The 26,972-nt window shown below is 53.1% G+C and overlaps 1 protein-coding gene across 2 annotated transcripts; it reads right to left on the bottom strand.

Annotated features, from left to right (window-relative positions):
- Positions 1 to 6: 6 nt before the first annotated feature.
- ZBTB8A (zinc finger and BTB domain containing 8A) lies at positions 7 to 26,822 on the bottom strand. Of its 2 annotated transcripts, none has more exons than XM_029571464.1 (4): positions 26,627 to 26,822; positions 3,819 to 4,795; positions 2,467 to 2,636; positions 7 to 1,865 (listed from the first exon to the last, which is right to left on the bottom strand). In XM_029571464.1, exons 1-4 carry the CDS (start codon positions 26,791 to 26,793, stop codon positions 1,473 to 1,475), a joined length of 1,707 nt encoding a protein of 568 aa, XP_029427324.1. In that variant the 5' UTR covers positions 26,794 to 26,822; the 3' UTR covers positions 7 to 1,472. The 2 variants fall into 2 exon arrangements, with proteins under 2 accessions (XP_029427324.1, XP_029427325.1); XM_029571465.1 differs by having other exon boundaries at positions 26,682 to 26,813.
- Between the last annotated feature and the right edge of the window lie 150 nt (positions 26,823 to 26,972).

Genomic DNA, 26,972 nt, shown 5'->3' with positions numbered 1-26,972 from the left:
CTGATCTGTGTTTGAAAAATAGTGAATGTGGTGATTTATTGAAAGCAGAATTGTACTTATTACAAATCAGTGGGGAAGTCCTGCCACTCTGTAAGAGCCCCACCCGCTGCAATCTGCTGGCACAGAAGCCGATGAAGCTCTCGTGTGTGTTCTTGCAAAGTTTTCAGGAGCAGGGGGTGACCCCCTGCCTCGATGCTGCTCCTTGCACAAAGGGAACTAACTTCAGTGCGGACGGTGGCTGCTGTAACCAGGCAATGTCCTTTCTCACCAGAGCTTCATTTAATGGTAATTTTATTACAAAGATGTGAAGTGAGCCAATACAAAGGAAAGACCTTTTACATTCGGGGATCTTAGTACCGTTGGCTGCTTACAGCGCACTCCCATCTGGAATTATCTGTAGTGAAGATCCTTAGAAGAAAACCAAAATGAATCAACTTCTAATTCATTAAACAGCTGAAGCTGTGCTGGAGCTGGAAGATGAGGACAATTTCCTGGAACACAGACTCAGAATTTAGTCTTAAACCTTTCGAGATCAATGCTGTGAACTGGAAAGGAGAATTGTTCAGTGATCTTTATAATAAATGGGCTGGGTATTAAATTAGTTTTAACTTGAAAGACTGGAATCTCTCCAGCCCAATCAAATGAGCAGTTTATGGTGGCGACAGCTTAGGTTCCATGACAAGCAAGCAGCATGCGTCCTCCTCCCGCCAGCCTACACTAAATGCAGAAGGTGGGAACACCAGCAAGGCTGCTTCACTCTCCCCCTGCCATGGTTTGCTACAAATGTGAGGCTGCGTACATAATGAGATGGTTTCCCCCTTCTGCTCAAGCCTCCTCTTCAGTCTTTGCCTCCATCTTTTTTTTTTTCAATACAATTGGTCTTCGGCCGGAGCACTGAGATTGCCTCACACTGGCCCCGTTCACCTCTGCTGCTTCTCCAGACCAGAACTAAGGGGAGAGCCCTCCAGCAGGCCTGAAACCTTCCAAATTTACATTATAAGGAAGCAGGGGGTTAATTTCTGGGATGCCCAGTCAGCATCATTCCCTCTGCTACATCCCGAAAAGGTGGTGGAGCCAGGACACTGAAACACAAGTTATTAGGGCTGGAAACTCGCAGAAGGATTTCAGGTGCTTCCTGTTCTTTACATTTTGGCCAGCATGAAGCATGGACGTGCCCTTGCTGCCTCTGACCTGAATACATTTTGGGCCTTGTCCCTGTCTAAGAGCTGCTGAACAATCCACAGGTGGCTAAAGAGCGAGCCCTGCCCTTTCCTCTCTAACCCACCTTTCCAGGAAAGTTCTCTTGTGCCTCACTGCAAAGAAAGAAACCGTGAAGTGCGCTGGGAAGGAGAATGCCACCCATATTTAAGTACTCCCTATTGCTCTTTGCCTCCAGAAAAAGGGATCCTCCTCCTCGGGTGTTAACAGCCATTTCTTCTCTATGAACCCTCATGGATGTGTCCGGCTGGAGCTTACATTTGCGGGTTCCGCTCTGTTTCCAGCTCGCTAATGTGCGGCTTTAGGTCCTTTGCTTCCACTTCATCTTCGCTGTCATCCACTTGCTGGATGACCAAGTCAGAAGAGTCCTCCTCCACTATCCCTGCATCCGACCTGTGCTCCTCAAAGTGCCACCTGGAATCCTTCTCCTCCTCTGGCTCAGGTGAAAACACAAGGGGTGGCCCGTCCTCCTCCTCCTCCTCCTCCTCCTCGTCTTCATCCTCTATTGGAATGCTGTCCACCCCTGCTTCGGCCAAACATTCATTGCACAGCCGATAGCGCCGGGTGCCCTCCTGCACCACCTGCCCAGTCAGCTCGCTCACGTGCCGTTTGCATTTCCGACACACCGGCTTACCCGCCTGATGAATCTGCACAGAAGAAAACAAGACTGTTAAAGAGGAACGAGCAAAGCCCTTAGGTCGATCTCTGGGCAGGAAAGGGCCGCGCTCCTTCCCACTGCTCAGGCTTTTCAGTCTACTCCCATGCAAGAGGCAGAAAATGCTTGGGGTTATAAGAGTCCTCTCGCATACAAAGAGTATATGAGATTGGAAGAAGGATTTAAAGAAACACAACCACCTGTGCTTGACCCTTAGCCCAGCTACCTGTAAACCAGTGCTCCGTGCACAAATGTGCAACGTTCCTGCAACGATGACGCGGAGAAGTCTGCACCCTGTCCTGCAACAAGGAAGCATCCCTGCTCCTCCCAGTGAGTGGCCATAACAGGCATCTCAACCATGCGAAATGCATCCGCTGCCTCTCCACCATCCTCCCCCAGCAGCAGCAGCCTCCTGTGTTTCGCAATGGATTTTCTGATGCTCAGATATACAATGGCTCCTTTCAGCTCGGGGCACAAAATATTGACAGTGGCATTCTGTTTTCAAGCAGGTGCAAAGCCTCCTATCCTTATAATAAATAAAAGGAGAAACCTTTGCCTGTTCTGGGGAATGTGTCTTGCTCCGAGATACCCACCGTGCGAAAGTGACTGCGCAGATGCTCAAGTCTGGTGAATCGTTTTCCACATGCCTCGCACGGGTACGGCCGCTCCCCTGTGTGACAGCGTAAGTGCCGCTTCAGGTCTGCCTTCCGTTTCACCATGTGCGTGCAAAACGGACACTTGAATCTCATCCGGGGCACATCGTCTGCACAAAACATGTTTGGTAACTATTTAAACGAAGGAAACTAGATGTAAAGCAAGTTAAAAGCATAGGGGAGAGAGGAGTTGTTTCTAAAGTCAGGCTTTATACCATGAACCAGTCTTATTTTAACTTGCCCTCAGCCCAGAGCCAGAATTCCCGCTGAGGAAGGTCAGTTTGCAGCAACCAGTAGAGCCACATTCAGAAAGCAAGCAAATATGCTTGCGAGAAATACACAATATCACACTCCCAAATCCAAGGTTGCTCTTAGACTGGTACAATATTCATGGTCCACCACCCATTAGGGATGTGCATTAATCATGTCAGTTTTGATGGGTGCACACACACACTGCTGACTTTCTAGTACAGGCAGGAAATGGAGAGTAAGCGTGTATTTTTAATAATGAGATACAGGTATACTGTCCATTTTCCTGCCTGTACTAGAAAGTCAGTGAGGTACAGATATAACAAATGCACATCCCTAAAAGTGCAAATGAGACAGGTGGAGGGTAGTTATTTGTACAGCCAGCCTATCAGTTTATAGGATGCTGAAAGATAAATGCACGTTTACTACTCGAAAGAGAAACCTGTCTGTCCAAGTTAATGGACTGAGACACTTGTTAATTTACAGAGATTAACCCACCTAATCGTGCAGCCTACAGCTGTCATTGAGATGTTCTCACTGTACAAGACTGGGATAAATAGGAACAAAGTTTGAAGGTGTTACCCTTCCAGTGAAAGAGAATACAAGATGAATCTGTTACTATTGGCCCTGTATAGAATCTAACAAGTGATTACAGAGCAGCTAACAGTGAAGACTAAAAGTCCTCAGGCAACCTCTATGTTCATGTTAGCAGCTCTGGATTTCCACACTGTACTGTATCAAAATACTTCCAGTTAACTTTACTGAGTTTTAAAAAGGAAAACTTGTTCAGCAGACTCAAAATGCTAAATATTCCTTTTCCTGAAAGTTTTATTGTAAAATTGAAAAACAGAATAACTGTGCTTACTTAAATGCTAGCGCAATGCAATCCTAATAGGGTTAGGATTTCTGTTTTCTTTTTACTTCTTTTCAAAAAATTCAGCCACTAATTTTTCCCCATGCAGCTGCAGAGCATAGGGTGTGGACATATTCACTCCCTCTTAGCTCCATTCCAGCTCCACAAAGTATGGCATGGATGCTCTTACCTTCACTCCAGCCACCCACAACCCCTAAGATAGTGGGCATGGTGGCATACAGTTCATCAGCTGTGGAAGACTTGCACTTCATCGCAGAGCCACAGGATTCATGCTGGTGCTGATTCATTATCCAGCTCCTCGCCATCACTTCTGGCCCGAGAGCATGCTGATACCCAGCTTGTAGGTCAACATCTGCATCTAGCTGCATCGGCTCCTCAGACTGCAGGAAATGTTTTTTTGGCTCTGGTGCTCTACCACTCCCAGCACCATCCCCACTTTTTCTTGCTTTGAAATGGGGGCTGTCGGAGGACTCTGACAGGTCTACGAGTCTTAGGCGCTTCTTAACGGAATCATGCCCTTGTTCTCGTTTTGCTACTTGCTGTAGGCTGTTCCTTTGAGAAGTCTGGTAATAATTATAATTATTCCAAGAACTTCCACCCACCATGCATGCTCCTACCTCAGTAGCCAGATGGGAACATGGAGGACTGCTTTCTGCTCCCCAGCCTACACCATACAAGCATGAACGATCAGCACCATTACTATTCATATCTTTGTCAGAGAGGCTAAAAAAACGATCCTTTTCTTTCTCACTAATGTCCAACGAAGACTTAATGAATGTCTTACAGACACTAATGACATCTGTCATCTGCAGGTAACTGGCAGCTGACATGACTTCAATCACGTTTTGGCCAGTAAGTGATAACTTGCCTGAATACACAAAGTCCAGGATGACCTTGAAAGTGTCTGGGGCAAAGACTTCAAAGGTGGCTGTTGTCAGCTTAACAGCTTCTCTTGAGCTCTGAGAAAGCAACATTTTGAAGTAGCCACTACTGGCAAAGAGCACATTTCGATGGGCTTTGAAGATCTTCCCTTCAACCACAATATTACAGTCACAGAATAAGTCTTGCCTGCGCTGCTCATCCAGCTGCTGCAAAAGGTGGGAATGATAGGAGGAAATATCCATTCCTGGCAAGGTCCAAATAAATCTAGAAAGAAAAATAAATTTATATGCACAAAAAGAAAATGTGGTTCTTACCTGCTAATTTTCATTCCCGTGGTACCACAGATCAGTCCAGACTTCTAGGTTTTGCCTCCCCTCCAGCAGATGGAGACAGAGAAAGCTTCAGTGAGACTGCCACAGAACCTGCAGTGGCACCTGCAGTCCCTCAGTATTGACCTGTCCCCAAGCCAAGATAACTACATCTAAAACACACATCCCATCCCCCCACCCCCCCCCATCTATAATCCTTTCCTCCAAACAAGCAGAAGGATGTGGAAAAAATCCCTTAATGGGAACAATCTTTTTCAATAAGAAAAACAGCAGAAACCTGTGCCCCTCTTCAGTCTATTTACAACAGAACAGATTGAGCAGACTCTCCATTCCTCTACCCCTCAATGGGCAGGACTCTGGTCTGATCTGTGGTACTACAGGAATGAAAATTAGCAAGTAAGAGCCAAATTTCCTTTCCCTGTACGAACCCAGATCAGTCCAGACTCATGGGATGTACCAAAGCTTCCCTAAACAGGGTGGGACTGTGAGAGTCCCGCTTGAAGTACACGTTCACCAAAGCCCATGGGATCCTGAGTCTGAAAATCCAAACGGTAATGTCTGGCAAAAAGGTGTGCAACGACTTCCAATCAGCCGCCCTGCAAAGCTGTGGAGACCCTCGCTGACGAAAAGAAAAAGAATGGTGAAAAACCAAATGTCAACCAACCCTTGAAAGATACCGTACCCACCTTGCCTTCTATAAAAGCTTGATAAACAAATCAAAGAAAGAATACTACAGTAAAAAAATATTGAATTCCTCAAATAACCCGAAATCCCTCTTCAACATAATGAACAACTCTCTCCCTAAAAAAAACCTAAGCCAAGATCTCACATTGTTCAAAAATAAAATCAGCAAAATATCAGATAAAATAACCACGACCACAAACAAGAACTCTCAACTGAATTACAAAGACATCACACCCTGGCCAATTTTGAAACTATTTCAATCACTGAAACGGAGAAGCTAATCAAGTCATTAAACACAGCCCATCACGATCTTGACATCATACCAAAGCTTTCACTAAAATAAATCTCCCAAACCATCTCCCCAACAATCGCAGCAATTATAAACAAATCATTAGAAGGAGAATTACCAGACAAACTAAAAATCGCTACCATAAAACCCATCCTAAAAAAGAACCTTGACCCTAGCAACCTAAGCAACTACCGCCCTATATCAAACCTCTCATTCCTCGCCAAGCTAACCAAAAAGGCCGCTCTCAAACAACTGAACTCTCATCTAGATACAAATAACATCTTATACCCCACCCAACACGGCTTCAGAAAAAATCACAGCACCGAAACCTTACTCATCAACCTATCAAACACCATCCTAAGAGGGTTTGACAACGATACATCCTCATCCTTCTCGATCTATCGGCTGCCTTCGAAACAGTCGAACACAAAGGCTTAATCTCCAGATTGTCTGAAATTGGTCTATCAGGGAAAACCCTAGACTGGTTCACATCTTTCCTACAAAACAGAACATACAAAGTAAACCTCAACAACCACACCTCCGAAGCCATCCCACTTGAAACCAGAGTTCTCCAAGGTTCCTCTCTATCAGCAATCCTTTTCAACATTTATTTATTACCTCTTTGCCAACTCCTATCCAGTCTCAGCGTCACCTACTTCCTGTATGCTGATGACATACAGCTTCTCATACCAGTCACAAACACCATTGAGAACGCACTACAACTCGCAGCCACAACGATTAACAAAATTAAACTCCTATTAAACCAAATGAAACTATGCATCAACACAGACAAAACGGAATGTATGCCGATTGAAAGAATCAACACCGGAGATCACCATAACCACCCCTTTGTCATTGACAACAACCCCATCAAACTAAAAGAAAACATCAAAGAACTGGGAATATGGATTGACCCACAGCTCAACCTCAAAAAGCACATCTCCATGAAAGTAAAAGAAGGATTCAACAAGCTATCAATTCTCAAGCACCTCAAACCACTACTAAACCAAACAGACTTCAGAACTATCCTACAATCCTTGATTTTCTCAAGCATCGACTACTGCAACTCGCTCATGATAGGTCTCCCCAAATCAACCATCCACCCTCTACAAATACTACAAAACGCCACAGCGCGAATCCTCACGGGTCACAAAAGACCTGACCACATCGCCCCTATCTTAAAAGAGCTACACTGGCTCCCGGTAGAAAAAAGAATCAAATACAAAACCCTAGCAATCATCCACAACTCAACCCACCACATCGACTACGAAAGCATTAACACCCTAGTCAAAATACACCACTCTCAACACAACACCAGATCAACAAACAAAGCTCATCTAGAGATCCCATCAGTAACCACAGCCAAACTCGCCACAACCAGGAAAAGAGCATTCTCAATAGCCGGTCCTCATCTTTGGAATACCCTACCAACCTACCTAAGACTCTAAACCAATACCATAGCATTCAAGAAACTGCTCAAAACGTGGCTCTTCAAACAAGATGGGATAGGCTAAACCAACCACTGCACTGCACAGCACACTGCACAGCACACTAGGTTTAGCCTATCCCAAGATGGGATAGGCTAAACCAACCACTGCACAGCACACTCTCCCTTAACCATCACCATAATCCCCCCTCCTCACTGAGCAAGCCCCCTAATTTCTCCCATCCATTTATACCATAACTCCAACGTAAGCCCCCCTCATGTAACATATATCAAGCCACCACCTTATCATGTTTGAATAACTGTTCTCACTCATAATAATGGTTTCTTTCGTTAACCTGATGTTCAAATGTAAACTCTTGTTAGTTATCCTTTGATTTTAATGTATACTGTTATTACAGCTGTCTTTTGATTTGAATGTACAATGTTGTTACAAATGTAAACCGGAGTGAAGGCCAACACCAATACTGCGGTATATAAAAACTTACAAATAAAAATTAATAAATAAAATTCCACTCAGGATGCTGCTTCTGAATGAGTGGACATATGTAAGCAGAAGCTATCGCCTCTTTCAGTCATCTCGCTATTGTGGATTTAGTCACTTTATGTCCCTTCTTTGTGCCACACCATCGTACAAAAAGATGATCCGATAGTGGAAAGCTATTAGTGACCTCAAGATAGCGCAGCAAGACCCTTCTTACATCCAACAGTCTCAACTCCCTTGCGTAAGGCGAAGACGCATCCAAATTTGGAAAAGCTGGTAGCTCCACCGACTGATTCAAATGAAAAGAGCCTAGGATGAAAGGAAGGAACTGTATGCAACGAAACTCCATCATCAGCAGTCCTCAGAAAAGGATCCCTGCCTGAAAGCCTGTAGCTCCAAAATCCTCCTAGCACAACAAATCGTTACCAAGAACACAACCTTTAAGGTAAGATCCTGCATAGTTGCCTTCCCAAGCAGCTCAGATGGTGCCTTACACAACCCCTTGGGAACCAAGTTAAGACTCAAGAGGGGACACCCTCCTCACTAGAGGCCACAAAAAACATTTGCTCCCCGGAGCTAATGCACCACAGCTGGGTGCGTCGCTAGGGCTGCCCCCTGAATCTTGCCTCTGACAGCCCAAAGCAACCACCTGGACCCTGAGGGAACTGAAGGGCAAAGCCTTCACCAATCCCTGTTGCAAAAAGGCTAAAACTCGTGCTACGGTCGCACAAGTAGGATGAACTCCTTGTTCTGTGCACCAGGAGTCAAAGACCTTCTACACTCTGACATAGGTGACCCTGGCACTCTGTGACCCTGGTTTGTGGATTTGATCAACCTTGCAGTGGTCAGACCGCTGTGTCTGCTCATCTTCTTATCCTCTTGCGTCAAGGCCCCTTATTTTCAGATCAAGCGGCTTGCTTCTGTCTCACGGCTTGGCTTTTGAGAGGCAGCATCTGAGGGGTAAAGGTTAACTTGAGGATGTCATTTCCAAGGGACCTTGACGCAAGAGGATGGGAAGATGAGCAGACACAGCGGTCTGACCACTGCAAGATTGATCAAATCCACAAACCAAGGTCGCAGAGGCCACTCCTGTGCCACCAGAATTACCTCTCCCAGATGAGTCTCTATGTGCTGTAACACTTTGCCTACTAGAGGCCACAGCGGGAACACATAGAGGAGAACCAAGGAGACGACTCCTTCCGCCCCGCATTCTCTCCTGTGACTGAAGCACAGGGCCTTGGCATTTCCTTGGGTCACCATCAAGTCGAAACAAGGAGTTCTCCATTTGTGACAGATAAGCCTCATCGCCTCGTCCAACAACTCCCACTCCCTGGCATCTATCTGCCGATGGCTGAGGAAATTGGCCTGAAAGTTGGCTATCGTGGCTATGTGGGAGGCTACCAATAACTCCACATTCTGTTCCACCCAGTGAACCAGTTCCTGGACCTCCCAAGGCACTGCTTGACTCTTGGTCCCTCCTTGCCAGTTGATATAAGCCATGGTTGTTGCATTGTCTGACAAAATCCGTACGGCTTCCCATGCACCAGGGATAGAAAAGCTTGCAACGTGAGGCACACTGCTCTCCTCTCCAAATAATTGATGGGCCATGATGCCTCTTCCGGTGACCACAGGCTCTGCACCAACTGCATCTGACACACAGCACCCCATCCGGAGAGGCTAGCGTTGGTTGTAACCACCATCTGGTCCGGAATCTCCAAGGCTATACCCCTGTCTAAATAGTCGCGCCCAAGCCACCATGCGACTTGATCTGGCTGCTTCTGTCAGAGGTAACATCAGATGAAACTGCTCTGACAATGGATCCAATCAGGAAAGCAACCCGCCCTGCAGCAGCCTCATGTAAGCAAACGCCCAAGGCACCAAATCCAACATGGAAGCCATGGAACAAAGAACCTGTAGGTAATCCCAGACCCTGGGAACCACCACCTCCAACAAGCTGCGAACCTGCCTCTGCAGCCTATTGATCCACTCCTCCAGAAGAAAAACTCTCCTGATCCTGGTGTCTAAACACACCCCCAGGAACTCCAATACCTGAAAAGGGGTCAACTGACTTTTTGACAGATTCACAACCCAAGCTAGAGCTCTTAGCCGCTGCAGTACCACTGCAACTGCAAATGGCCTCTGACTTTGCCCAAATAAGCCAATCAAGATATGGGTGAACCAGAATGCCCTCTTTCCTGAGAGCCGCCACCACCATGACTATCACCTTGCTGAAGATCCTCGGGGCCGTTGCCAGACCAAAAGGTTAAGCCCAAAACTGAAAATGGAACACAAGCACCATGAACTGGAGAAATCTTTGATGATCGGGTTGGATTGCTATGTGCAAGTAAGCTTCTGTCAAATCTAGAGGCCAAAAACTCCCTTGTGTGCACAATGGCAACCCCGGAACATAGGGTTTCCATCCGAAACAGAGGGATCCTGAGAGCTGCGTTCACCTTCTTCAGATCCAAGATGGGGCGGAAGGTCCCCTCCTTTATTGAGTCCACAAAATGTACCTTCCAGTTCCACTTTATTCCATGGGACTGCCTGCCCCCGAACCACCCGTCTTTTGCTTGTGTACGTGCAAGGAGACTCCATAAACACGTCTTTCAGCGGTGAGCAAATTCTAAAGGGTAACCTTGTCTTATCACATTTAGGACCCAGTGATCCCTGGTGATCTTGGCCCACTCTTCCTAGAAAAGAGTCAATAGACCTCCTACAGCTGGCACGAGGAGTGGACCGGCCTCGATTCACTGTGCAGACTTGGGACACAAGGCCCCTGGCCGGAACCATCCCTGGTTCGGCCTTCAGCCTCGAAAGGACTGGCTTCAAAATTGCTGCCTGGCAGATCCTTGCCTCTGGGCTCCTGCTATAGCCCGATTTTGAACAAAAATGCCAATTTATCCGGAAGCAAGGTCATGAGGAGAAGGTACCTTTGGCACCCTTCAGTTTATCCTCCGACAGCTTATGCGACTTATTCTTGTCCAGATGTTTCACCAGCTCCTCTAAGTCCTCTCTGAAGAACAGCTTTCTCTTGAAGGGTAAAGCTCCTAGTCAGGACTTAGCCCAAATATCCACCGACCAGTTCCACAACCAAAGGATTTGTCTGGCTGACACCACTGGCATCATAGCTCCGTGAAGTTGTTCTAATGTGGTCATATAATGCGTCTTCCCCATGGACCATCATGTCTTCCAGCCGCTCAGCCTGTTTTGCTTCTGACTCTCGCAGACACCTCAAATATCTTTTTTAGATGGACCTCCAACTTCCTATCCTGCATGTCCTTAAGCGCAGCAGACCCAGCTACCGGATAGTCGTCTTCTTGGTAACAGTAGACTCCGAAGCATCCACTTTTGGCATCCGTGACAAAGCCAAAGTATCCTCTGGCAGCAGATATAACTTATCCATAGCTCTGCCAACCTTCAGACCGGTATCCAGTTTCCCATGCTTGGAGCACCACCTTCTTCACAGACTTATGGAAGGGGAAAGCATTAGCTCTTAAACCTTCCATGACCAGGTCCACCTCCTCATGATCAGATTCTTCTGTTCCTTAATACCTAGCTCTTTAAGGACATGTGCAATCAGGGGCCACCCCTCCTCTCTGTGGAAGAGGCAAACCACTTTTGAATCGTTCCCTTCAACTGTTGGGGCTTGGCTCCTCCCTTCATCCAGGTCTCGACGGTACAGAGCAACACCTCTGTTCGGAGGGTCCACTGCCAAAGAGTCATTGCCATCCAACCACTCCCCTCCCCTCCAACTCGTCTGCATCTACTTACAGGGCAGCATGGTCCAGCACTCGCCAAACCCTGGTTGGCTCACTTGCCCGTGTGCGCTTGGGCCACTTGACCTGTCATGGTCCCTGAGCCTTGGAAGGGGCCACTCTGTGGTCCTCCTGGCTAGATAAGCCCTGTGCAAGAGCAGCACAAAATCTGGCGAAAACCCCTCTGGGTCTTAATGATCCTGCCCCAAGCCATCCTCCTCCTCCCCAGACAGAAGTTCCCAGGTCCCTCAGGTCTCTATCGGTCTTCCAACGCCGGTGATAGTGGTGGAAAAAGAGCTCCCGCTCCTGCTTCCTTTTCAGTTGCCGCCTGAAACAAATTCAAGATGGCCGTCATTCCCGTTGAAAGCGGGGAAAAAAGCCTGCTGACTCAGCATCTTCGGCAATCCTTGTGGATGCCCCGCTGCTGCTGCTGGCATTCCCATGTTGCCCTCTCCCCTGGAGAGGCAGCGAGAGGAAAGGCCACCCTGTGTGAGATGTGCATGTGATTCTCCACAAGCCGCACTGTGGCTACCACACAGCATGGGAGTGCATGGGAGAGACAGTGCCACCGAGAGGACAGCCGAGAGCTGTACTGACACACACCCCCTGGCTGCCGCAAAAAGCCCTGTTATGCCAAACCATAAATAAGAGCCTTTTTTTTTTTTAACTTGAATTGCCAAGAAACAATAAAAACCTGCCTGATGATGGACAGTAGGCTCCAGGCGTTGTCCTGAGAGGGGGAGGGGATCTGGCACCACCAGTATTCCTCCTCTGGCGAAGAAAAGGACTGACACCAACAGTGGTTACCAAGCCCCTGCTCATCTACCCCTCAATCTGAAGGGATGGCCCTACCAGGACCTGCTAACCTTCTGGGAGGAAATCCTGTTGAGCTGAACTTTTTTTTTTAAATCTATTCTATGTCTGCATGTTTTGGACCGCCACTATCTGCTGGAACCAAATACTGAGGGTCTGCAGGTGGCACGCCAGGTTATATGCCAGTCTCAGTGAAGCTTTCTCTGTCTCCATCTGCTGGAAGGGAGGCAAAATGGAGGAGTCTGGACTAATCTGGGTACATAAAGGGCATTAAATTTTTTTTCCCATGGCACAAAAGGAAATTTATATATGGAGGTGATACCTTTGAAAAACGTATCTGGCATTGGTCATGAGCAGGTAATTATCCATATAACACCCACCAAAACTGCTCTCACATTGACTAGAGGCATGGCAAGATAGTAGGAAGGCCTTCACTGAAATTTAAAATACTTCGTCGGACATAACCCACTGTCTGGACTGATCCAGGTAGGTACAGGGAACTTTATGTTCAATGCCCGCTATCATATCGCATGACTGGAACAATGTCTAATTATCTTCGTTTATTTATTCCACCCTCTCCCATCAGGAGTTCAAATATAGAAGATCAACATATACATTTGCTATTTATTTGGATTTATTACCCATCTTTTTAAATAAGACATTCACCTAAAGTGGGATACAACCGAGGGCCGGATTTAAGATTTGTTTGGCTGTGACTGTAGGGTGATGGCCAAATTCCTTCCTAAAAGCGAAACCATTCGGTTTTCACCACCGGCGATTGCAAAGGGCGGGGAAGTTAGTTCGGCCCGAGTGCCCCGGTGGTTCCTTTCTGAAGTGCCAGTGGTGCCCGCCCCTACGCTAGGTCTGGGGATTTGCACCCTATGCAATTGCCTATGTTACTTGTGCGTACCCGGGCCTGTACCAACATACTAGACTGGCACCAGGCAGTCCGAGACAGCTGCGTATAGGAGTCCTAAACGTGAATAAATGAAGAACAGGTTCATTCACAGAAAATGGCCATGCGTCCTGCTTCCGAGCAAGGAAAAGCGCCTTCAGGCAGCCCAACTCTGAGCTCAGAAGGCGCTGTCGCTTACTGGAACTAGGGACGCGTGAAGGGTCAGCACGGGCTTAACGCCCCCTCTCGCCACGTGCTGCTCCCAGTGACACCCGGCCCAGCTCCAGCCGGCAGCTCAGCTCGCGGTGTCTCACGCGCTGAACGCCAATTGGTGCAGCACAAATCTCCTTGCGTCATCACGTGCACGAATCACCAATACTCGTAAACATGGAGCCCTGTGATTGGTTATTTCCCCCGTCATTCATCAGCGCTTGCTCAAAGAGTGAGCTGGACCCCGCCCCCCCCCATCCCCGCCCCAGAGAACAGAAAGGAGGGGGGAGGGGAAGGAAGACGGCAGCAATAGGCCGAAGCCACCCAGGTCTCCCTACAACTCCCGTCTCATCCTCCTTTAGCCACCCTTTCACGCCTCCACCAGCCGAGCCTGGAGCCGCCCACCCCAGGCCCACCTTCTCTCCCGTCCTATACCCTCCCCTCCCCAGGACTCACCCAGAGCCACCTTCCCCCTCCATAGCCATTGCATCCTTCCACTAACCTCCCCCAACTCCGGAGCCACTCTCTTATCTCTCCCAACCCCAGATTCACTTCTCTTCCTTCTACCACCTTCCAGCATCCTCCCAACCCCAGAACCACCCTCGGATCCCTCCAACTCCCTCCCCTAGTACTAACCACAGAGCCAACCTCTCAGCCCTCCACCACCTCCCAAAGCATCCCACCCACTCCTGCACCCTCCCAGTCCCAGAGTCACCATCCCATTCTTCTAGCTCACTCCCAACCCCAGAACCACCCTCGGATCCCTCCAACTCCCTCCCCTAGTACTAACCACAGAGCCAACCTCTCAGCCCTCCACCACCTCCCTCCCAAAGCATGCCACCCACTCCTGCACCCTCCCAGTCCCAGAGTCACCATCTCATTCTTCTAGCTCACTCCCAACCCCAGAACCACCCTCCGATCCCTCCAACTCCCTCCCCTAGTACTAACCACAGAGCCAACCTCTCAGCCCTCCACCACCTCCCTCCCAAAGCATGCCACCCACTCCTGCACCCTCCCAGTCCCAGAGTCACCATCCCATTCTTCTAGCTCACTCCCAACCCCAGAACCACCCTCGGATCCCTCCGACACCCTCCCCTAGTACTAACCACAGAGCCAACCTCTCAGCCCTCCACCACCTCCCAAAGCATGCCACCCACTCCTGCACCCTCCCAGTCCCAGAGTCACCATCCCATTCTTCTAGCTCACTCCCAACCCCAGAACCACCCTCGGATCCCTCCAACTCCCTCCCTTAGTACTAACCACAGAGCCAACCTCTCAGCCCTCCACCACCTCCCTCCCAAAGCATGCCACCCACTCCTGCATCCTCCCAGTCCCAGAGTCACCATCCCATTCTTCTAGCTCACTCCCAACCCCAGAACCACCCTCGGATCCCTCCAACTCCCTCCCCTAGTACTAACCACAGAGCCAACCTCTCAGCCCTCCACCACCTCCCTCCCAAAGCATGCCACCCACTCCTGCACCCTCCCAGTCCCAGAGTCACCATCCCATTCTTCTAGCTCACTCCCAACCCCAGAACCACCCTCGGATCCCTCCAACTCCCTCCCTTAGTACTAACCACAGAGCCAACCTCTCAGCCCTCCACCACCTCCCAAAGCATGCCACCCACTCCTGCACCCTCCCAGTCCCAGAGTCACCATCTCATTCTTCTAGCTCACTCCCAACCCCAGAACCACCCTCGGATCCCTCCAACTCCCTCCCCTAGTACTAACCACAGAGCCAACCTCTCAGCCCTCCACCACCTCCCTCCCAAAGCATGCCACCCACTCCTGCACCCTCCCAGTCCCAGAGTCACCATCTCATTCTTCTAGCTCACTCCCAACCCCAGAACCACCCTCGGATCCCTCCAACTCCCTCCCCTAGTACTAACCACAGAGCCAACCTCTCAGCCCTCCACCACCTCCATCCCAAAGCATGCCACCCACTCCTGCATCCTCCCAGTCCCAGAGTCACCATCCCATTCTTCTAGCTCACTCCCAACCCCAGAACCACCCTCGGATCCCTCCAACTCCCTCCCCTAGTACTAACCACAGAGCCAACCTCTCAGCCCTCCACCACCTCCCTCCCAAAGCATGCCACCCACTCCTGCACCCTCTCAGTCCCAGAGTCACCATCTCATTCTTCTAGCTCACTCCCAACCCCAGAACCACCCTCGGATCCCTCCAACTCCCTCCCTTAGTACTAACCACAGAGCCAACCTCTCAGCCCTCCACCACCTCCCTCCCAAAGCATGCCACCTACTCCTGCACCCTCCCAGTCCCAGAGTCACCATCCCATTCTTCTAGCTCACTCCCAACCCCAGAACCACCCTCGGATCCCTCCAACACCCTCCCCTAGTACTAACCGCAGAGCCAACCTCTCAGCCCTCCACCACCTCCCAAAGCATGCCACCCACTCCTGCATCCTCCCAGTCCCAGAGTCACCATCCCATTCTTCTAGCTCACTCCCAACCCCAGAACCACCCTCGGATCCCTCCAACACCCTCCCCTAGTACTAACCGCAGAGCCAACCTCTCAGCCCTCCACCACCTCCCTCCCAAAGCATGCCACCCACTCCTGCATCCTCCCAGTCCCAGAGTCACCATCCCATTCTTCTAGCTCACTCCCAACCCCAGAACCACCCTCGGATCCCTCCAACACCCTCCCCTAGTACTAACCACAGAGCCAACCTCTCAGCCCTCCACCACCTCCCTCCCAAAGCATGCCACCCACTCCTGCATCCTCCCAGTCCCAGAGTCACCATCTCATTCTTCTAGCTCACTCCCAACCCCAGAACCACCCTCGGATCCCTCCAACACCCTCCCCTAGTACTAACCACAGAGCCAACCTCTCAGCCCTCCACCACCTCCCTCCCAAAGCATGCCACCCACTCCTGCACCCTCCCAGTCCCAGAGTCACCATCTCATTCTTCTAGCTCACTCCCAACCCCAGAACCACCCTCGGATCCCTCCAACTCCCTCCCTTAGTACTAACCACAGAGCCAACCTCTCAGCCCTCCACCACCTCCCTCCCAAAGCATGCCACCCACTCCTGCACCCTCCCAGTCCCAGAGTCACCATCTCATTCTTCTAGCTCACTCCCAACCCCAGAACCACCCTTGGATCCCTCCAACACCCTCCCCTAGTACTAACCGCAGAGCCAACCTCTCAGCCCTCCACCACCTCCCAAAGCATGCCACCCACTCCTGCATCCTCCCAGTCCCAGAGTCACCATCTCATTCTTCTAGCTCACTCCCAACCCCAGAACCACCCTCCGATCCCTCCAACTCCCTCCCCTAGTACTAACCACAGAGCCAACCTCTCAGCCCTCCACCACCTCCCTCCCAAAGCATGCCACCCACTCCTGCACCCTCCCAGTCCCAGAGTCACCATCCCATTCTTCTAGCTCACTCCCAACCCCAGAACCACCCTCGGATCCCTCCGACACCCTCCCCTAGTACTAACCACAGAGCCAACCTCTCAGCCCTCCACCACCTCCCAAAGCATGCCACCCACTCCTGCACCCTCCCAGTCCCAGAGTCACCATCTCATTCTTCTAGCTCACTCCCAACCCCAGAACCACCCTCGGATCCCTCCAACTCCCTCCCTTAGTACTAACCACAGAGCCAACCTCTCAGCCCTCCACCACCTCCCTCCCAAAGCATGCCACCCACTCCTGCATCCTCCCAGTCCCAGAGTCACCATCCCATTCTTCTAGCTCACTCCCAACCCCAGAACCACCCTCGGATCCCTCCAACTCCCTCCCCTAGTACTAACCACAGAGCCAACCTCTCAGCCCTCCACCACCTCCCTCCCAAAGCATGCCACCCACTCCTGCACCCTCCCAGTCCCAGAGTCACCATCCCATTCTTCTAGCTCACTCCCAACCCCAGAACCACCCTCGGATCCCTCCAACTCCCTCCCTTAGTACTAACCACAGAGCCAACCTCTCAGCCCTCCACCACCTCCCAAAGCATGCCACCCACTCCTGCACCCTCCCAGTCCCAGAGTCACCATCTCATTCTTCTAGCTCACTCCCAACCCCAGAACCACCCTCGGATCCCTCCAACTCCCTCCCCTAGTACTAACCACAGAGCCAACCTCTCAGCCCTCCACCACCTCCCTCCCAAAGCATGCCACCCACTCCTGCACCCTCCCAGTCCCAGAGTCACCATCTCATTCTTCTAGCTCACTCCCAACCCCAGAACCACCCTCGGATCCCTCCAACTCCCTCCCCTAGTACTAACCACAGAGCCAACCTCTCAGCCCTCCACCACCTCCATCCCAAAGCATGCCACCCACTCCTGCACCCTCCCAGTCCCAGAGTCACCATCCCATTCTTCTAGCTCACTCCCAACCCCAGAACCACCCTCGGATCCCTCCAACTCCCTCCCCTAGTACTAACCACAGAGCCAACCTCTCAGCCCTCCACCACCTCCCTCCCAAAGCATGCCACCCACTCCTGCACCCTCTCAGTCCCAGAGTCACCATCTCATTCTTCTAGCTCACTCCCAACCCCAGAACCACCCTCGGATCCCTCCAACTCCCTCCCTTAGTACTAACCACAGAGCCAACCTCTCAGCCCTCCACCACCTCCCTCCCAAAGCATGCCACCTACTCCTGCACCCTCCCAGTCCCAGAGTCACCATCCCATTCTTCTAGCTCACTCCCAACCCCAGAACCACCCTCGGATCCCTCCAACACCCTCCCCTAGTACTAACCGCAGAGCCAACCTCTCAGCCCTCCACCACCTCCCAAAGCATGCCACCCACTCCTGCATCCTCCCAGTCCCAGAGTCACCATCCCATTCTTCTAGCTCACTCCCAACCCCAGAACCACCCTCGGATCCCTCCAACACCCTCCCCTAGTACTAACCGCAGAGCCAACCTCTCAGCCCTCCACCACCTCCCTCCCAAAGCATGCCACCCACTCCTGCATCCTCCCAGTCCCAGAGTCACCATCCCATTCTTCTAGCTCACTCCCAACCCCAGAACCACCCTCGGATCCCTCCAACACCCTCCCCTAGTACTAACCACAGAGCCAACCTCTCAGCCCTCCACCACCTCCCTCCCAAAGCATGCCACCCACTCCTGCATCCTCCCAGTCCCAGAGTCACCATCTCATTCTTCTAGCTCACTCCCAACCCCAGAACCACCCTCGGATCCCTCCAACACCCTCCCCTAGTACTAACCACAGAGCCAACCTCTCAGCCCTCCACCACCTCCCTCCCAAAGCATGCCACCCACTCCTGCACCCTCCCAGTCCCAGAGTCACCATCTCATTCTTCTAGCTCACTCCCAACCCCAGAACCACCCTCGGATCCCTCCAACTCCCTCCCTTAGTACTAACCACAGAGCCAACCTCTCAGCCCTCCACCACCTCCCTCCCAAAGCATGCCACCCACTCCTGCACCCTCCCAGTCCCAGAGTCACCATCTCATTCTTCTAGCTCACTCCCAACCCCAGAACCACCCTTGGATCCCTCCAACACCCTCCCCTAGTACTAACCGCAGAGCCAACCTCTCAGCCCTCCACCACCTCCCAAAGCATGCCACCCACTCCTGCATCCTCCCAGTCCCAGAGTCACCATCCCATTCTTCTAGCTCACTCCCAACCCCAGAACCACCCTCGGATCCCTCCAACTCCCTCCCCTAGTACTAACCACAGAGCCAACCTCTCAGCCCTCCACCACCTCCCTCCCAAAGCATGCCACCCACTCCTGCACCCTCCCAGTCCCAGAGTCACCATCCCATTCTTCTAGCTCACTCCCAACCCCAGAACCACCCTCGGATCCCTCCAACACCCTCCCCTAGTACTAACCGCAGAGCCAACCTCTCAGCCCTCCACCACCTCCCAAAGCATGCCACCCACTCCTGCACCCTCCCAGTCCCAGAGTCACCATCCCATTCTTCTAGCTCACTCCCAACCCCAGAACCACCCTCGGATCCCTCCAACACCCTCCCCTAGTACTAACCGCAGAGCCAACCTCTCAGCCCTCCACCACCTCCCTCCCAAAGCATGCCACCCACTCCTGCATCCTCCCAGTCCCAGAGTCACCATCCCATTCTTCTAGCTCACTCCCAACCCCAGAACCACCCTCGGATCCCTCCAACACCCTCCCCTAGTACTAACCACAGAGCCAACCTCTCAGCCCTCCACCACCTCCCTCCCAAAGCATGCCACCCACTCCTGCATCCTCCCAGTCCCAGAGTCACCATCTCATTCTTCTAGCTCACTCCCAACCCCAGAACCACCCTCGGATCCCTCCAACACCCTCCCCTAGTACTAACCACAGAGCCAACCTCTCAGCCCTCCACCACCTCCCTCCCAAAGCATGCCACCCACTCCTGCACCCTCCCAGTCCCAGAGTCACCATCTCATTCTTCTAGCTCACTCCCAACCCCAGAACCACCCTCGGATCCCTCCAACTCCCTCCCTTAGTACTAACCACAGAGCCAACCTCTCAGCCCTCCACCACCTCCCTCCCAAAGCATGCCACCCACTCCTGCATCCTCCCAGTCCCAGAGTCACCATCCCATTCTTCTAGCTCACTCCCAACCCCAGATTCACTTCTCTTCCTTCTACCACCTTCCAGCATCCTCCCAACCCCAGAACCACCCTCGGATCCCTCCAACTCCCTCCCCTAGTACTAACCACAGAGCCAACCTCTCAGCCCTCCACCACCTCCCAAAGCATCCCACCCACTCCTGCATCCTCCCAGTCCCAGAGTCACCATCCCATTCTTCTAGCTCACTCCCAACCCCAGAACCACCCTCGGATCCCTCCAACTCCCTCCCCTAGTACTAACCACAGAGCCAACCTCTCAGCCCTCCACCACCTCCCTCCCAAAGCATGCCACCCACTCCTGCATCCTCCCAGTCCCAGAGTCACCATCCCATTCTTCTAGCTCACTCCCAACCCCAGAACCACCCTCGGATCCCTCCAACTCCCTCCCCTAGTACTAACCACAGAGCCAACCTCTCAGCCCTCCACCACCTCCCTCCCAAAGCATGCCCACCCACTCCTGCACCCTCCCAGTCCCAGAGTCACCATCCCATTCTTCTAGCTCACTCCCAACCCCAGAACCACCCTCGGATCCCTCCAACACCCTCCCCTAGTACTAACCGCAGAGCCAACCTCTCAGCCCTCCACCACCTCCCAAAGCATGCCACCCACTCCTGCACCCTCCCAGTCCCAGAGTCACCATCTCATTCTTCTAGCTCACTCCCAACCCCAGAACCACCCTCGGATCCCTCCAACACCCTCCCCTAGTACTAACCGCAGAGCCAACCTCTCAGCCCTCCACCACCTCCCAAAGCATGCCACCCACTCCTGCACCCTCCCAGTCCCAGAGTCACCATCTCATTCTTCTAGCTCACTCCCAACCCCAGAACCACCCTCGGATCCCTCCAACACCCTCCCCTAGTACTAACTGCAGAGCCAACCTCTCAGCCCTCCACCACCTCCCTCCCAAAGCATGCCACCCACTCCTGCATCCTCCCAGTCCCAGAGTCACCATCCCATTCTTCTAGCTCACTCCCAACCCCAGATTCACTTCTCTTCCTTCTACCACCTTCCAGCATCCTCCCAACCCCAGAACCACCCTCGGATCCCTCCAACTCCCTCCCCTAGTACTAACCACAGAGCCAACCTCTCAGCCCTCCACCACCTCCCAAAGCATCCCACCCACTCCTGCACCCTCCCAGTCCCAGAGTCACCATCCCATTCTTCTAGCTCACTCCCAACCCCAGAACCACCCTCGGATCCCTCCAACTCCCTCCCCTAGTACTAACCACAGAGCCAACCTCTCAGCCCTCCACCACCTCCCTCCCAAAGCATGCCACCCACTCCTGCATCCTCCCAGTCCCAGAGTCACCATCCCATTCTTCTAGCTCACTCCCAACCCCAGAACCACCCTCCGATCCCTCCAACTCCCTCCCCTAGTACTAACCACAGAGCCAACCTCTCAGCCCTCCACCACCCCCCTCCCAAAGCATGCCACCCACTCCTGCACCCTCCCAGTCCCAGAGTCACCATCCCATTCTTCTAGCTCACTCCCAACCCCAGAACCACCCTCGGATCCCTCCGACACCCTCCCCTAGTACTAACCACAGAGCCAACCTCTCAGCCCTCCACCACCTCCCAAAGCATGCCACCCACTCCTGCACCCTCCCAGTCCCAGAGTCACCATCTCATTCTTCTAGCTCACTCCCAACCCCAGAACCACCCTCGGATCCCTCCAACTCCCTCCCTTAGTACTAACCACAGAGCCAACCTCTCAGCCCTCCACCACCTCCCTCCCAAAGCATGCCACCCACTCCTGCATCCTCCCAGTCCCAGAGTCACCATCCCATTCTTCTAGCTCACTCCCAACCCCAGAACCACCCTCGGATCCCTCCAACTCCCTCCCCTAGTACTAACCACAGAGCCAACCTCTCAGCCCTCCACCACCTCCCTCCCAAAGCATGCCACCCACTCCTGCACCCTCCCAGTCCCAGAGTCACCATCCCATTCTTCTAGCTCACTCCCAACCCCAGAACCACCCTCGGATCCCTCCAACTCCCTCCCTTAGTACTAACCACAGAGCCAACCTCTCAGCCCTCCACCACCTCCCAAAGCATGCCACCCACTCCTGCACCCTCCCAGTCCCAGAGTCACCATCTCATTCTTCTAGCTCACTCCCAACCCCAGAACCACCCTCGGATCCCTCCAACTCCCTCCCCTAGTACTAACCACAGAGCCAACCTCTCAGCCCTCCACCACCTCCCTCCCAAAGCATGCCACCCACTCCTGCACCCTCCCAGTCCCAGAGTCACCATCTCATTCTTCTAGCTCACTCCCAACCCCAGAACCACCCTCGGATCCCTCCAACTCCCTCCCTTAGTACTAACCACAGAGCCAACCTCTCAGCCCTCCACCACCTCCCTCCCAAAGCATGCCACCCACTCCTGCACCCTCCCAGTCCCAGAGTCACCATCTCATTCTTCTAGCTCACTCCCAACCCCAGAACCACCCTCGGATCCCTCCAACTCCCTCCCCTAGTACTAACCACAGAGCCAACCTCTCAGCCCTCCACCACCTCCCTCCCAAAGCATGCCACCCACTCCTGCATCCTCCCAGTCCCAGAGTCACCATCCCATTCTTCTAGCTCACTCCCAACCCCAGAACCACCCTCGGATCCCTCCAACTCCCTCCCCTAGTACTAACCACAGAGCCAACCTCTCAGCCCTCCACCACCTCCCTCCCAAAGCATGCCACCCACTCCTGCACCCTCTCAGTCCCAGAGTCACCATCTCATTCTTCTAGCTCACTCCCAACCCCAGAACCACCCTCGGATCCCTCCAACTCCCTCCCTTAGTACTAACCACAGAGCCAACCTCTCAGCCCTCCACCACCTCCCTCCCAAAGCATGCCACCTACTCCTGCACCCTCCCAGTCCCAGAGTCACCATCCCATTCTTCTAGCTCACTCCCAACCCCAGAACCACCCTCGGATCCCTCCAACACCCTCCCCTAGTACTAACCGCAGAGCCAACCTCTCAGCCCTCCACCACCTCCCAAAGCATGCCACCCACTCCTGCATCCTCCCAGTCCCAGAGTCACCATCCCATTCTTCTAGCTCACTCCCAACCCCAGAACCACCCTCGGATCCCTCCAACACCCTCCCCTAGTACTAACCGCAGAGCCAACCTCTCAGCCCTCCACCACCTCCCTCCCAAAGCATGCCACCCACTCCTGCATCCTCCCAGTCCCAGAGTCACCATCCCATTCTTCTAGCTCACTCCCAACCCCAGAACCACCCTCGGATCCCTCCAACACCCTCCCCTAGTACTAACCACAGAGCCAACCTCTCAGCCCTCCACCACCTCCCTCCCAAAGCATGCCACCCACTCCTGCATCCTCCCAGTCCCAGAGTCACCATCTCATTCTTCTAGCTCACTCCCAACCCCAGAACCACCCTCGGATCCCTCCAACACCCTCCCCTAGTACTAACCACAGAGCCAACCTCTCAGCCCTCCACCACCTCCCTCCCAAAGCATGCCACCCACTCCTGCACCCTCCCAGTCCCAGAGTCACCATCTCATTCTTCTAGCTCACTCCCAACCCCAGAACCACCCTCGGATCCCTCCAACTCCCTCCCTTAGTACTAACCACAGAGCCAACCTCTCAGCCCTCCACCACCTCCCTCCCAAAGCATGCCACCCACTCCTGCACCCTCCCAGTCCCAGAGTCACCATCTCATTCTTCTAGCTCACTCCCAACCCCAGAACCACCCTTGGATCCCTCCAACACCCTCCCCTAGTACTAACCGCAGAGCCAACCTCTCAGCCCTCCACCACCTCCCAAAGCATGCCACCCACTCCTGCATCCTCCCAGTCCCAGAGTCACCATCCCATTCTTCTAGCTCACTCCCAACCCCAGAACCACCCTCGGATCCCTCCAACTCCCTCCCCTAGTACTAACCACAGAGCCAACCTCTCAGCCCCCCACCACCTCCCTCCCAAAGCATGCCACCCACTCCTGCATCCTCCCAGTCCCAGAGTCACCATCCCATTCTTCTAGCTCACTCCCAACCCCAGAACCACCCTCGGATCCCTCCAACTCCCTCCCCTAGTACTAACCACAGAGCCAACCTCTCAGCCCTCCACCACCTCCCTCCCAAAGCATGCCACCCACTCCTGCACCCTCCCAGTCCCAGAGTCACCATCCCATTCTTCTAGCTCACTCCCAACCCCAGAACCACCCTCGGATCCCTCCAACACCCTCCCCTAGTACTAACCGCAGAGCCAACCTCTCAGCCCTCCACCACCTCCCAAAGCATGCCACCCACTCCTGCACCCTCCCAGTCCCAGAGTCACCATCTCATTCTTCTAGCTCACTCCCAACCCCAGAACCACCCTCGGATCCCTCCAACACCCTCCCCTAGTACTAACTGCAGAGCCAACCTCTCAGCCCTCCACCACCTCCCTCCCAAAGCATGCCACCCACTCCTGCATCCTCCCAGTCCCAGAGTCACCATCCCATTCTTCTAGCTCACTCCCAACCCCAGAACCACCCTCGGATCCCTCCAACTCCCTCCCCTAGTACTAACCACAGAGCCAACCTCTCAGCCCTCCACCACCTCCCTCCCAAAGCATGCCACCCACTCCTGCATCCTCCCAGTCCCAGAGTCACCATCCCATTCTTCTAGCTCACTCCCAACCCCAGAACCACCCTCGGATCCCTCCAACACCCTCCCCTAGTACTAACCACAGAGCCAACCTCTCAGCCCTCCACCACCTCCCAAAGCATGCCACCCACTCCTGCACCCTCCCAGTCCCAGAGTCACCATCTCATTCTTCTAGCTCACTCCCAACCCCAGAACCACCCTCGGATCCCTCCAACACCCTCCCCTAGTACTAACTGCAGAGCCAACCTCTCAGCCCTCCACCACCTCCCTCCCAAAGCATGCCACCCACTCCTGCATCCTCCCAGTCCCAGAGTCACCATCCCATTCTTCTAGCTCACTCCCAACCCCAGAACCACCCTCGGATCCCTCCAACTCCCTCCCCTAGTACTAACCACAGAGCCAACCTCTCAGCCCTCCACCACCTCCCTCCCAAAGCATGCCACCTACTCCTGCACCCTCCCAGTCCCAGAGTCACCATCCCATTCTTCTAGCTCACTCCCAACCCCAGAACCACCCTCGGATCCCTCCAACTCCCTCCCCTAGTACTAACCACAGAGCCAACCTCTCAGCCCTCCACCACCTCCTGCATCCTCCCAGTCCCAGAGTCACCATCTCATTCTTCTAGCTCACTCCCAACCCCAGAACCACCCTCGGATCCCTCCAACTCCCTCCCCTAGTACTAACCGCAGAGCCAACCTCTCAGTCCTCCACCACCTCCCTCCCAAAGCATGCCACCCACTCCTGCATCCTCCCAGTCCCAGAGTCACCATCTCATTCTTCTAGCTCACTCCCAACCTCAGAGCCACCATCTCACCTCTCGGACACCTTTTTCCCCAGCACCAACCCAACCTCAGGGCCACCTTCTCACCCTTCTTGCACCCTCCCCCAGCACTCGCCCAACCCCAGAGCACAAATCTCACCCCTTCACTATTCTCCCTAGCACAGAGCTACCTGCCCCAGTGTCCTGCCAAACCCAGAACCACCTTATACTTCCTGCACCCTCCCTCCAGCACTCGCTCAACTCTGAAGCCACCCACCCCAGCACTCTCCTATCCCCATAGCCACTCCTCCAGCACCCTCCCCTAGCTCTCACTCAGCCCTGAAGACCACCTGCCCAGCACTCTCCCAACTCCAGAGCCACCCTCTCCCTCTAGCATCCTCTGGGAGAGCATTCCATATATCCACCTCCCTTTCCATGCATAAATATTTATTGATATTGCTCCTGAGCCTACCCCCTGGCAGCCTCATATCATGAACCCTTGTTCTAGAACCTCCTATCTCTCTGCGTCTTTCCACCCACCATATAAATATGTACTTACCACCTCCTCACAATGCCCTGAGTCTTCCCCCCTCTATTACTCACATTCTAGAGTTCCCATCCGCTTCAACTTTCTGCACTTACCCACTCTACACCACCTACCTACCCACCACTCCCAGGGCTACCTGCCCTCTCACCTCTGAACATCTACAGCAGCTATCCACTTACCTACTCACCCTGTAGCACAAACCCACCCCTGGAGCCTGACTGACCTCAGAACCACTTTCCAAGCCCCTATTCTGCAGCACCCACTCCCCTAACTTCGGGACCACTGGCCAACTCCCATTTGGCAGCATATATTTCAGCGCATACCCCAGAACCACTGACTCCCTCACCTCCACAGCATCTACCTACCCATCCATCCAATCCAGAGCCTGCAATACCCTCCGAATCCAACGGGGGCAACCTGGAACGCACCTTGGCTCTATCTACAGATCTAAGCCAAAGACTGTAGTTAGAACCATCTGATTGCCCTCATCTACTGAGCCCATTGCATCTCCTCACCCAACCCAGCCCCATGCATGTGCCCCATCGCTCCCCGTCTCTCCCTCCTCATCTCAAGTTTGCCCCTCTTCTCCATCCCCTCCTGAATCTGGCCTTCACCCCATCACACCCCATCACGACCCCTCACCCGCTTTCCATCGGTCTCTGCCCTTTCATCCTATGTGCCTGAAGCCATCCCATGGTCCCTCAGGTCTCTCTTCCTCTCACCCCATCACACCCCCGCTCCGGCTCTGACCCGTGCTGTGCATGCAACGCTGCTTACCGGGCCTCGGCCGCTGCCCTGAACGGGAGAGAAACAAAAGGGCTTCGGTGACGTGGGTGTTGCAGAGAAACGCCCGAGGGCTGGGGACAGAATTAAAGGGGCACTGCAGCATTTCTGGGCGGAAGCGGGAGGCGCCGCCGCGGCTTCCTCCGCAATCCCGGAAGGATCGGCCCCGATTTACACCCGGAATGCAGCGCCCTGCCCACTCCGGGGCTGCAGCCTCTGCTTCCCAGGATGCCTTGAAAGAGCAGCAGAGCCAGGGAGCGAGTGCAGCCGAGCAGGAGCAGGAGC

Source organism: Rhinatrema bivittatum, chromosome 11 (genome assembly GCF_901001135.1).
Source record: "Rhinatrema bivittatum chromosome 11, aRhiBiv1.1, whole genome shotgun sequence".
Lineage (NCBI taxonomy): Eukaryota > Metazoa > Chordata > Amphibia > Gymnophiona > Rhinatrematidae > Rhinatrema > Rhinatrema bivittatum.
Note: the sequence above shows the minus strand (reverse complement) of the source record. Positions and strands in the feature narration are given on the sequence as shown.